This window comes from Talpa occidentalis, unplaced genomic scaffold (genome assembly GCF_014898055.3).
Source record: "Talpa occidentalis isolate TD23 unplaced genomic scaffold, MPIMG_talOcc4v2.1, whole genome shotgun sequence".
NCBI lineage: Eukaryota > Metazoa > Chordata > Mammalia > Eulipotyphla > Talpidae > Talpa > Talpa occidentalis.
Window position 1 is genome coordinate 30681912 of NW_026555331.1, and position 13215 is coordinate 30695126.

Here is a 13215-nt window from a genome sequence, read left to right on the forward strand (position 1 = left end):
TGCTTGGGAGCAGGAAGGAGGTGGAGCCCCCTTGAACAGACCCTGGTGGCTGGTGGCAGGCAGATAGTGACAGCTTATTTCCCCAAGGCTCCAAGATCCCTGAAACCAGGCAGGTCTAACACTGGGCCCAGCATCCAGACCTGAGTTTTAGTTGTTCTCTGAAGACTCCAAGGATGAGACGCAGAAAGCATCCTCTCCTTCTTCATCTTGACCATTACCAGCTTTGCCTCTCTGGCCTTCCCTCCCTCTGCCTGGGCTGTGGAAGGGACACCCACAACTGCTCCTGAGGGTGGGGCCCCAGGCCTTTTCCCTTTACAGGGCTTTCGTTCTAATACTCCCTGGAAATATATAAGGGAGAATAAAAAATTATCAACAGGGGGAAGACAAAGTTTCTAGGACCTTTCTGGACAGAAAATGGGGATTGTGTACCTTTCACCTTCTGAGGGGGATGCAAGTGAAAGGGTCCCTGTTGGGCTCATAGTTCTGAAGCCCACGTTTACCTGAGATCATGGCGGCTTCCTGCCTGAGTCATGCTCATCTCTCCAGCCTGGACACACCAACCTGCCTGTGCCCTCCTTGTCCTGGAAGAGCAGTTTATGTCCCTGAATTAGACAATACCCCTCTCTAGATCTTGGCCCTACCCAAGAATGACTCTTATGCACCTTTCCTCCATGAAAGTGACTGCCCACACCTTGCCCCAAGCTTTATTACGTTCCTGTTTATTGCTGACCAGGTTGAATGGCATCGGCAGCCACTTAGTTGCTGAGACCATCCACTGAGAGTTACATTGGGCTCCTCTTCCTCCTTCACCCCCACATTGACACCGTATCCCTACTCCCTCTCCTAGGCACCCATCTTCCCGTTCTCTTCTCTCCCCCTACCTCCCTTGTTTCAGGGTCATCATTTCTGAGCTGGATTTCTTTTCTTTTTTTTAAATATTTATTTATTTTAATACAAGAGCTGGGGTACAGGCCAGAGGCGTGGGAGGGTGAGAGGATTCACTAGAGACAGAGCGGGGAGCAGAACAGGCAGAAGGACCGAAACACACTGCTGAGGGGAGCAGCGGGCGCCACAGGAGAGGTCTGCCACACCATGTGGGATTCTCACTGACCGGTGGGGATCGAACCTGACCTGCTGAGGCTGCAGACAGCTTCACAGCATGGTGCTCAATCCGCTACACCACGGGAGGCCCCCTGTGAGCTGGATTTCTATCACATTTCCCAAACTTGACTCCTGGCTTCTAGCCTTGCTAATCTTCTGTACCGATTTCCCAAATGATCCTTCTAAAAAGCATCAAAGTCCCTTGATGCTTAATGCTTGAAGGTGCTTAATGCAAAAAACAAATTAAAAAAAAAACAAACACTCCCAAAACAAAATGCAGTTCCCTAAATTGCCCTCCTGATTTAAGACATTGGTAACAGACCCACTGATGGAGGAGTAACAGAGAGGGTGAGAGCCACAAACCTGATGCCTCTGGGGCTTACAGGTAACGTGGGGGTACAACCAGAGGATTTAAGGTCATTAGGAAATGGTTGTGGAGAACTAGAAAGCACTTGCCCTGCCTGAGGTCATCATCATTGACGCGTTTTTCACCCAATGGACTGCTGGTCAGGCTAGACTGATCTGCAGCTGAAGCTGGCTGCTGGAGGGAGCTTGTGATCGCCTCGATGTGTATTAAGGCAAGTCCTGGATTCAAATTTTGGCACTTTCACATTGTAGCTATGTGCACTTCTGTAAGTTCCCCTTTCCAGAAAATGTCTAAATAATTGTAGAAATAGCTCATGGTCCATCAATAGTGGTTGTGGTCATTTCTTAGTAAGTCTCGGTCTCAACAATCTCATCTATTGTCCATTTCTCCTAAGAACTAATAGTATATATTTGTGATCCCAGAAACGTGCACTTTCTCTTTTCCAATCACACTGGCTTGTGAAAATTCAGAGCCATAGTGCTGACATCCTTAGCATCGGGTAACTAGCTAACTGGAGGTTCTACCTCAAAGTGATAGATTCCAGGGAAGGTAAAGTGAGGACTCATTCAGACAGAATTGTGAATTCTCTCCTGCAGATTGGGAAATTCTCTTGCTCGCATGAACACGTCATTTAAATGTTATAATTAAGAACCATTGCCTGTATTTTCTCTAGCCTGCTTGCAGCCACTCTCACTTTGCTTCTCCCATCTGCCTTAATCTCCATTCTGCTGGGCTCTTTAAAGACCAGTACAAACTAGAATCTCTGCCTGTCTATGCCCTTGAATTAATATAGTATATATATATATATGTATTTTTTTTTGCTGTGATGGTTGTCATTTGAAACATCTTAACATTTACTAAGAGAAAATAATGCTCTATTTTTTGTTGACGCTTATTCCTCTCAAATGAAGGTGTTTGGATTTGTCCTTAGACATTAGAAACAGCTTTTTCTGTTCTCCTTTGCCCACTCTCCTACCTGCTTTGCCATGTAAGCTTGCCATTTGCACTAAATGAGCCAGAAAAGAGAGAAATCTAATTTGAGTGGACGTAGGTCATATTTACTCTAGAAATAGATGTCTTCAGAGCCTGCTACCTGACAGCACAAGCACGCATGCACATACCTTGTGTATTGGCTTTGGGGTTTTTTGCAAGAGTGTGGGGAAGAGCGTGAGGAAGAAAGGGGAGCAGGGATAAGTTGAGTAAAAGTCATGAAAAGTTCCCAGATTACTCATTTTTTTCCTCAAAGCTATTCTGAGAACACCCACTCATACTAGCTACCTTTTGAGATTGCCTCATGCAGTAATTTCTAGATCTCTGACAGGAAAAGTACCCCTTTGAGCCTGGTATTTGTACAGCTGCCACCCTGAGAACTGGGAGCCGTGGTTAAAGCATCAGCTCAGCACAGTGCTGGAAAGGCAAATGCACCCGTGGTGCAGAAGTGATGGAACGGATTCAGTCGGTGTGCAAAGAGACCACCCAGGAGCCCTGGCTTAGAGAGGGCTTGGCTGGATGGGTGGAGAGGCCGAACCCCCGGTAGTGTGGAAGTTCCTGCTGAGGGGAGGGGATGGATGCGCAGTGTCATGAGGTTCCAGCCTCAGGGACCTGGTGGTAAAAACAAAACCACTGAGGTGGAAATGAAAGCCATTTGATGTGAAGGTCAAAGAGGAGTCTGATATGAGGCAGCCGTGCCTGTGAGCTGAGGGTTCATTGAGTAAACGCCCCAGTCAATTAAAATTGACCTTCACAGGAAACATCAGCTAGAAGCAGGGCTGGCTGTCCAAGGTGGGCAGCAGCTCAGTCACTTTTATATGCCAGCCAAGCAATGGGGACCTTCCTTTTCCCGACGTCTGATCAACCAGCCCACAGGAAGGGAAGCTGGTGTGTGGACCCAGGGGCAGACGTCACAGGCAGACGCAGTGGAGAATGCCGGCTGCCCTCCAGTGGACAATACAGACCTTAACGAGCTGGGAGAAGCATGCACAGCTCACATAGGACACAGCGCCACGGGTGTCGATTTTCATTTTTTTCTAATTTCTAAAATGTCTGAGATGAATATGTGTCATTTTAAGGTTCAGAAGTGATTTCTTTTAATGTCTGATTTTGATGTCTAAGACATTTATTGATGTTTACAGGCAGTATCACACTCTGCACATCACAGTGAGGCTGCTGGACACCCCTGACTCCCTCCCCTGCCCCATCTCTTTCTTTTGTCTTTGATTCAAGGTGGTATCACACAAAATTGGACTGTGTCGGGAGCTCCTGGACTACTTCGGCCTATTTCTCATTCAGTTTTGCAAGGAGGGCAAGCTCTCTGGTAAGAAGAGGAATACAGGACAGCCAGGAGTGGAGTGGGCAGATGTGGACAGGGACTCTGCCCAGGAGAGGCAGGAGAACAGCTGAGGGGGTGTCACCCATGAGGCAGCTCTCCAGTGTGTTATCCTTACGATTTTTCTCTGCCCCCAAATCAAAAGTCCCTGGGGTGGATGTTGTGTGTGTCTGTGTCCAGGGAGAACTGCAGATGAGCACCCTAGAGATGTGATGTGCATGGGCAGGAACAAGGAAGCAGGGCTCTCCAGTAACTGTACCTCCCTGCCCCAGTCTTGACATGTACCCACTTTTATACTTGCACCCTGGCTGCTGATCACCAACCATGCACAGTTCCCTGTGAGTAGAGTCCTGGACTACCTGCATCAGGACCCTCCACAGCAAGGTCTCTCTTGTTATAGTTTATTTGCTATAAAATGCGGATGTTATAAAGAAGTTCTTAGAGAATTTTTAAAAAAGTGTGTAAGATAATGAAACAATGGACAATTCATGTGTTTGCCTTTCTCTAGAGTGACTCTCTAGATAGTACATGTTCTTCAGTTGTAAAATGGGTCTGTCATCACCAAGAGCTTTGTATATATGCTCATGAAGCTGTGGGAGGAGCTCTGAGTTGGCGGTTTGATGTCAGGTTGGCCACTGAAGCAGAGTGAAATGACAATGGCCCTGGCCTCTCTGGACCCACGGATCCTTCATCTGTATCCCAGTGTCGGACCCCCTGCTCGAACACTGGTCTTTCATGAGGAACAAATGCTTTTTTAAAAATGAATTTCAGAAATTAAAAAAATTATATACAAGTGCATGAGAATAATATTATTGGGATTTTAATCTTTCCAATCGCTATGCTTTCTTTTCTCATTTTAAAGTCTCTGCAGATTGTTTGCTGTGCTTTAAACAGCAAGACTTCCTTTCCCATTTCTCTAGTCATGAAAAAATTGGCAGACTTCGAACTCCCCTATGTCAGCCTTCGAAGTTCTGAAGTAGAAAACTGCCAGGTTGGACTCAGAAAGTGGTGAGTGACTTCCTACCGTGACGGCAGGTATTTCAAGAGCTCTTATGATCACTGAACAGAACTTGTTGGTCTCTCATGTCCCACTCATAGCCCGACAGCTGGCGAGGGTTCAGGAGCCAGGGGAGATTAAGAGAAAAGCAGTGAGGATGGGGGGTTGGGAAGAGGAGAATTTTTGTCCTAACCAGACATTTTGGTCCTAACCATTTGTTGAGGAATAGGATGCTGAGGATGGCTCTTACTGGTCTCAAGTAAGTACTTGAGAGGTATTATCACCAGGCCGGTAGTCATGAAGGGAAGGCTTGAAAAAACGGGACTGGGGGTGGGGATTTAGACAGGTGTTAGGGAGGAATTGCTGGCTGTGGGTTCGCTTTGGAATGGATTCCTGTTTTAATTGAAGGGATTTGTTGTAGGGACAAGCAGGTGTGATTCATCTGTTGAACTCTCTCCCTGCCCAATTATTCTGTAATCTGAGCTCAGCAGCTTTAAAGAAAGGCAGTTTGAAATCTAGGAATAGTAGTTTTCTTAACCTTGTCATACCTCACTTGAGCTCCAACCTTCCACGTGGTTGGAAGGGAGGATGTGGGGGAAGGGCAGGCTAAGAGAGAGCTGGCCATGAAAGCAGAGGTGGTCCCATGAAGGGCCTTGGAAGCAAGCAGGACAAATGGGGCTGTGGGAGCCGGAGTGGTTACTCTGGAAAGACCACCCTGGCTGGAAAGTGGAGGGAAGCTCATGGGGGCAGAATGCCGGGTGAAAAGTTTACTGGAGTGGTTCAGGCAGGTGATGGAGGCAGCCTGGGTGCAGGCAAATATTCAGGTATTCTGGGAATGGGCACACAGGGCTTGGTGAACGAGCCTGCAGACCGTTCCCCCTAAACCTTTATTTTTTTTGCATTTTACCCTGAGCCCATCAGGCTCCAAGTGCAGGGACACTTGCTCCCAGGCATGCCCATGAGCTCTGTCAGGAGTTAACACCCTGAATTATGCAGGTACTTGGATCCATCCCTCGACGTTGTGCTGATGGACTGCAGAGCCGCCGTGGATCTGATCTACATGCAGGTGAGGGTAATCAAGAGCTGTCAGACGACCACATTTTTGGGTTTGACATCCTTGAAAAAGATGTGCAGTAATTAAGAATTCTACCCCCATGCCCAGAATAGGCAAATTCATAGAGACAGAAGTACATGAGAGGTTAGCAGGGGGTCAGGGAAGGGGACAAGTTGCTGCTCATGGGGACAAAACATTTGCTGGGGATGATGGAAAGGTTTTAGGTGTAGAGAGTGCTGATGGTGGACCAATGCTATCCATGTTTTTAATGCCACTGAATTGTTCACTTACCAATGGTTAAAATGACAAATGTTATACATATTTTACCACAATAAAAATAACTAAATAAGAATGAAGTAAAGGATTTAAGAGACAAAAAATTCCTTTTTACTATCACTCTCTGAATTTACAAGGAGTTCCATCATCTTGGCTAATTTACATTACCCTAGAAAGGCTAAATTATTCTTCATGATTTAAAGTACATGTGCTTCCTAAATTTCACTGTAATATTATCTTCTTTTTCCCTGTGGCAGCAAGTAGCACACCTGTCCCCAGGGCCAGCTTCACAGACTTAAAAGACCTGCAGGCTTATTTCATGCTCTGCTATGGCCTTTTTGAAATTTTCAATAATTTTTGGATAAATTATCTACATGTTTCATACTGTGCTAGGCCCAGTAAATCTGTACTTGGTCCAGCCTACCCTAATCTCCAACCCCCAGACAAGTACATTTTGGGTTTGGCCTCCTTTCAATCCCCTGGAGTGGGGAAGGCTCTTCTCCCAACATGGTTAATACTGTTCATATCTGTATCCCTAACCAGACTCAATGGCCAAGGCCAGAGACCACACACTGGGTACCTAGGATATGTGCTTGAGTGAGAAGCAATCGCCCTTTAAAAAAGCTAATGTAAAAAGTACTTGAGTTCTTCTGATATAAAGGTACCATCATAATTAACTATTAAGGGATACCGTTTTGATATTTCTAATGCAGATTTTTCTAGTGCCCAATGATATTCCAGGAACCAACTAGACTCTTACAATATGTTTTCTTTCTTGCTCTTTTGAAATACATTAGTGACATTAATAAAATGGGACATTAGATCATTTTTAGATTTTAAAAAAAAAATAATTATGGTTCCCTCAATTTTGGGTCTGTGTTTTGGCCAGGGCAACCACTGAGCCCTAAGGCAACTTGGTGCCACTTCCTCCAGATGGGCCTGGCCCCATGTCAGAGCTTGTGGCTTGGTAGGGGGAGCATGGGCTGATCCTATCCTCCAATATCGCCATGGTTGAGTCCTTGTACAGGGCCTAGCTGCTTACATGCCCCTGGCCTTGTTCTGTCCTGCCTCAGTGAGCCAGAACTGAGAATCTTAGCCTTGCTGAAAGGGGTCCATGCTCTTCATTTCTCACCACCATGCTCTCTACAGAGGGCAATGAAGTATGTGTGATTGAAGCTCATGAAAACCATGGCTTGTGTTTTCACTTGATTTTAAAAGTTAACTTCTGTTTAAGTCTCCATTGGCCACTCCTCAGGGAACCATATAACTGAGTAGAGACATCTGTCTAAAATTGATTCAGTCTTTGTCTGGAGTGAGGTACTGTATATAATGTGTGTGAGTGATGACTTGTGAACCCACAATCAGGGTCAAATGTTTTCAAACATAGTGAAACAAAAAATATATTACCTCCGCTGCAGGACATACAAGTCTCTGTGTCTGAGAGCCCTGGGGACCCTACAAACACCTGCCGTATCTGTGATAGCCTCTGCCACCATCAATGCTGACCTGCAGGGAGACATGCTTTCCCTTTGGCATCATTGTCCTGGGCTAATAGTCCTTGCTAAAATCCAAGAAAGGACATTATTTTTTCATACCCATGTTAATTCCACTCTGGGATGGCGTCTAGGTTCAGTTTTGATACTATTTGACTACAAGAAGAAAGCCTTGGGGGTTGCTGCCAACGTGATGACAATGAATAACTGAATTCTTACCATGGCTTAAGCAGGAGTAGCGGGGCTTGGTGGAATTCCAGTCCAAGTCTTCCCACTTATTTGTTGCATTGTCTTGAAAGTTGTAACCTCTCTGGGCCTTAGTTTACCCATCTATAAAAATGGGGCTAATGGCCCTATCCCACAGACTACATAGTATGGCAATGCCAGTGAGAAAACCTATGTAAAAATGGGTTCTCGGGCCTCCCCTGGTGGCGCAGCGGTTGAGCGCTGGGCTGCAAAGCTGCCCGCAGCCTCTGCAGTGCCAGTTTGATCCCCGGCCACAGGCAAGGGTCCCAGCTGGTGCACAGACCTCTCCTGCCATGCCCACTGCTCCCCTCAGCAGTGTATTTTGTCAGTCTGTCTGTTCTGTTCCCTGCTCTGGTGAATTCTCTCACCCTCCCACGTTTCTGTCTGTACCCAGTACTTGTATAAATAAATAAATCTTAAAAAAAAAAAAGGGTTCTCAACAAATATCATCTTCTCTTAAAACTCATTTCCTTTCCTCCCCAAGCTAAATAGCAGTGTCAGCAATTTACTCAGCCTTTCATTCTTCTCTTGGAGATGAGGCGCCACCTGCCAATATAACTGAGGGATGTAACACACAGTCTTACATTGAGACTAAGGTGTACAACATCAGAGCCTCCTGATAACTGGCAAAGATTATTGAGTGTTTGCTGTATGTAACACACTGGATAGGATACACAGGTCTTCCCTTAAGAGATTAACAATCTATGTGAAGACCAATGAAAAAAGCCTTCATAGTATAGGCTAAGCATATATAGCTAATGAGATGAACAGCTAATATCAGAACCTCCTCAGGACCAGGCTGGATAAAGGGGAAGGGAGGTCAGTGACAGAGGTGAAAGGAGCCTAGAAGTTCTGAAGAATGATCAAGGGAACAGTCTCTTCAGGAGAGTCCTTTTTTTTTTTTAATATTTTATTTTATATAATTAAAAAAAAAGATTTATTTATTTTTTTATACAAGCACTGGGTACAGTCAGAAGCGCAAGAGGGTGAGAGAATTCACCAGAGCCAGAGCAGGGATCAGAACAGGCAGATGGACGAAGTACACTGCTGAGGGGAGCAGCGGGCGGCAGAAGAGGTCTGCGCGCCATGTGGGACCCTCGCCCAGTGGCCGGGTTATTTTATATAATTCTTACATCATTTTTCATTTTTGCACAATATATGCATTTTTATTTTGGTTATATTCCCCATACAATTGCACCCCCCTTATTTTGACCCTAATCCTTCCTCTTCCTGCCCCGTAGTATTGCTTTGGTTTATAGTTGATTGTTGATTTTGATTTTTTCTTTGTTATAGTTAGTGTTTTTCCTGGTTCCAGAGTCCTGCTTTTGAGCCCAGCATTTCTCTGCTTAAACCTCCAGTGTGGTTTAGGAAATAGAAGTGAGAAACCTAATAGAGATTTGTGCTTAGGAGCATTTGCTGGTGGCGGTTACCCAAAGTTCAGCAAATGGGGCCCAGCGATGTATTCACTTTTTTTTTAATTGTCAAATTTGTTTTCATCTTAGAAAAAAGTTACAAATAGGACAAAGCTCAAATACAAAAGTAAATGTCACTCCAAATCTTAATCATGCATTTAAACTCTTAATATTTTTGGTGTTTATTCTGTATTTATTTCATTTATATGCACATCCATTGGCTTGACTCATAACTCAGTATACAAGATTTTTAAAATATATTTATCAGTGTTAAAATAATCAGTATCTACTATTATGCCCTAATTCTGTAACTTAACGTTCTTTTCACCACAGACTTTTCCCATGCTCTTAAGTATTCTATATATTTTTTAATGATAGCATCACCTATTATTTGGTTGCACCAAATCACCTGTTTGGGGCAATTCACAATAGCACCTACTTCATAGGGTGGCTGGAGGGACTGGCTTTTGATTTAGTGCAAGCCTGACACATAGTAAGCACTACATGCATGTTTGCCTCTCTTAAAGAGTTGAAATTTTTCAACAGTACCAGCAGTAGTAGCAGCCTTGTTAACACATATCCTTCACTTCTATTGACTATCATTCCTATAAGTGGTTTTAGATTTGTGTTGCCAAATTCCTTCCATAAAGTTGTACCAATTTAAAGCCCATACGTTCTCTATGAAAATTCCTGTTTCCCCAAACCCTTTTCAACTCTGAATATTATATATGTAACATGTGTACTTGTGTTTGCCAGTTTGAGAGGCAAAAAACTTCTTTGCTAGTGAGGCTGAATATATTCTTGTCGCTAGAGTTCCTTTTTGTCAGTTGCTGATACATCATCTTTGTCCATTTGCCTATTAGGGTTGTTCATATTTTTTCCTATTGCTTTATATAAATAGCATTAACTCTTTGCTACATATGATGCAATCATTTTCCCTGGTTTGTCATTTCTTCTTAGTTTTGTTCTTGGTGGTATTGTGTATAGAAGTTTTATATTTTTATATAACTATATATTCCTTTATTATATTTTGTCTTTGTATCTTCTATATTTCCTACCTCAAAGTAAAATAAAAAATTTTCCTGTCTTTTCTTCTGGTTTATTTATTTATTGTTTAATATTTTTAAAAATCTTTCATTTATCTGGATTTATTGGATCAGGTGGTGTGGGAAAAGAGGTAACTTTGTTTTCTTTTCCAAGTGCTGCAATTGTCCCAAACATTGAACAATCTCTTTCTACACCCACTAATTTTAAAAATAATCTTTATAACATGCTAAATTCTTACATATGTCCACTTGCGCCTGTATTTCTAGCCTCTCATATACAAATATGTTTTTGTCAGATTGATTCATTTCTGCGAAGTTTGCTAATTTTATGACTTATGCTTTTTTAAGGCATTACAAGACATTGAAAAAGAATGGGCCAAACCCACACAGGCGCAGAGGCAGAAATTAGAGACTCTCCAGAAGGAAGACAACCAAACAAAGGTGAATCAAATATTGCACCAAGAGAAATCCCTTGGAAGGGGATTAAGATAGCATATTGGAATTGAGCTGCTTCTATAATTTATAAACCTGACAAGCACTTAAAATGGGATTCTTTTAAAAAATGAGAATACTTTTATTCATTTTTCTGATTATAAAATAAAGGCTTATTAAATACAATTCTCAAAACAGCAATATAGTTAAGTCCTCTGTCAAGTCAATATAGACCATTAACATTATTTTTAATGACCACAGAGTACCCCATTTTATGGTCATGTTAGCATTTATCTAACCAATTTCCTATTATTAGAAGTGAGGTTGTTTCCAGCTTCTGCTACTATAAATCACTTTGGCAGGGAGCTCCACAAGGCCCAGGACTGTGTCTAATTTGTACATACCCTGTGTATTCCCAGCACCTGTGTGGTCCCTGGCTGAAGGTCCCTGAACACAGCTGCCAGCATCCTGTCTTTGTGTGTTCTATTATTCCATAGGATCTATTTCTAAATGTCCATTTTAAAGCTTCTGTAAAGGGGTGCCAACTCCCACATCTCCTGTCTCCAAGCAGTATATGTGAGTCCGACAAACGAGACATATTGAAACAGAAGAACTGGCCTCTGATTCATTGTTTTGTCTTTTTTTTTTTTTAATTCTTTAGACTTTGCCAGTGTTAACGATTTTGAACAAAATGCAAGCAAATGAGAAGACTCATTTATAGTTAGGTTGATATAGAAAGTAATTCTTGACATTTTGATAGTTTTAATCAATGGGCAAGAGAGAAGTGGATAGTGGAGGGAGGAAGATGAAAGGAAGAGAGAATGTGAGCTCATTGCCACGGTGTAAACATTGACCGCCCCCCTACCCTCCTACTTTGGTATTCCACCATAGCTTTGTCACAGAACTGAGTTTAAGTTCTTTATGTATTAGTCAAGATTAACATTTGACTAACATAACCATTGCTGCTACTTTGGATATAATTACAAACTCTAAGTGCATTTCTGCTCTATGAACTTCTTAATTTAGTAAGGATACTCTTTACCATTCTGCTATGCTCGACCAAAATTCATAATTTTTTTTTTTGCCACAAAACAGTTTTATTTTCTGTGATGAGTGTTTACCAGGTCTTACCATACTTTAATCTTAAAGAAACTTTGAGTGCATAAATGAGATGATAAAAAAATTGAATGATTATTTAAATTAGCTGATATTTTTTCTTGAAACACCTGAAAGCTGATATTTTTTCTTGAAACACCTGAGAGTATTGATAGCATAATTTGCTTATGAAGTTTTTTTTCCTGCTACTGGAGGTGACACATTAACAACATTACTTTTCTTTATGTGTGTGAAAGAAAACTTGGAATGTGTGGCATCAATTTATTTATTTATTTATTATTATTTTTAATTTTTTACATCATTGTTCATTTTTAAACAATATTTGCTTCCCCCCACCCCCTCAGGTGGAGTCCCCATTGAGTTTCCTTCACCAATGCACCCGTGCACCATCACCTCAGTCCCCTGTGCTCCTCCCTCCCTCCCTCTGATCCCTCTCCCTCCTCCTCCCCTGCAGTATGTCTCTGATTTATAATTGTCCATTTTTGCTTTGTTGTGTTTCATACTATTGTTTTTTTGTTTTTTTTTTACACTGATGTCTTATTTGGTTCCCCTGTATTCTTGCTATAAGTGGAACCATACGATACTTTTCTTTTTCCTTCTGGCTTATTTCACTGAGCATAATTCCTTCTAGCTCCATCCATGTTGCTGCAAATGGCATAAGTTTATCTTTTTTGATTGCTGAATAATATTCCATTGTGTATATATGCCACATCTTCTTGATCTAGTCATCTACTTTTGGGCATTTGGGTTGTTTCCAGGTTTTACCTATTAGAAATAGTGCTGCAATAAACATAGGTGTACAGGTGCTCTTTTGAATCAATGTTTTTGTGTCCTTTGGGTAGATCCCTAGGAGTGAAATTGCCGGGTCGTATGGTAGCTCCATTTTTAGTAGACTGAAGAACCTCCAGACAGCTTCCCTCCAGACAGCTTGGACCAGTTTGCATTCCCACCAACAATGTTGGAGAGTTCCTTTTTCACCACATCCTCACCAACATTTGTTGTTGCTAGTTTTTTTGAAATGTGCCATTCTCGCTGGTGTAAGGTGGTATCGCAATGTGGTTTTGATTTGCATTTCCCTGATGATAAGGGATGTTGAACATTTTTTCATATGCCTGTTGGCATTTGCATTTCCTCTTTGGATAAATGTCTTTTAAGTTCTTCTGCCCATTTCTTAACCGGATTGTTTATTTTGTTTTTGTTGAGTCGTGATCAGTCCCATATCAGTTGACTGGAGTGCAAAGATTTTTTCCCAATCAGTGGGGTGTCTCTCTGTTTTGGTTAATGTCTCTTTTGCTGTGCAGAAGCTTTTCAGTTTGATGTAATCCCGGGTGTTTATCTTTTCCTTGACT

At 42.5% G+C, this 13215-nt stretch overlaps 1 protein-coding gene across 1 annotated transcript in view; it reads left to right on the forward strand.

The window, feature by feature from the left end:
* The window catches only part of SNX31 (sorting nexin 31), a 49048-nt gene that overhangs the window by 15564 nt on the left and 20269 nt on the right, over positions 1 to 13215 (forward strand). Inside the window, exons 6-9 of the mRNA XM_037501758.1 lie at positions 3692 to 3782; positions 4715 to 4802; positions 5788 to 5857; positions 10667 to 10759. Coding sequence (XP_037357655.1) covers positions 3692 to 3782; positions 4715 to 4802; positions 5788 to 5857; positions 10667 to 10759 — 342 coding nt within the window. The remainder of the gene's footprint in view (positions 1 to 3691; positions 3783 to 4714; positions 4803 to 5787; positions 5858 to 10666; positions 10760 to 13215) is intronic.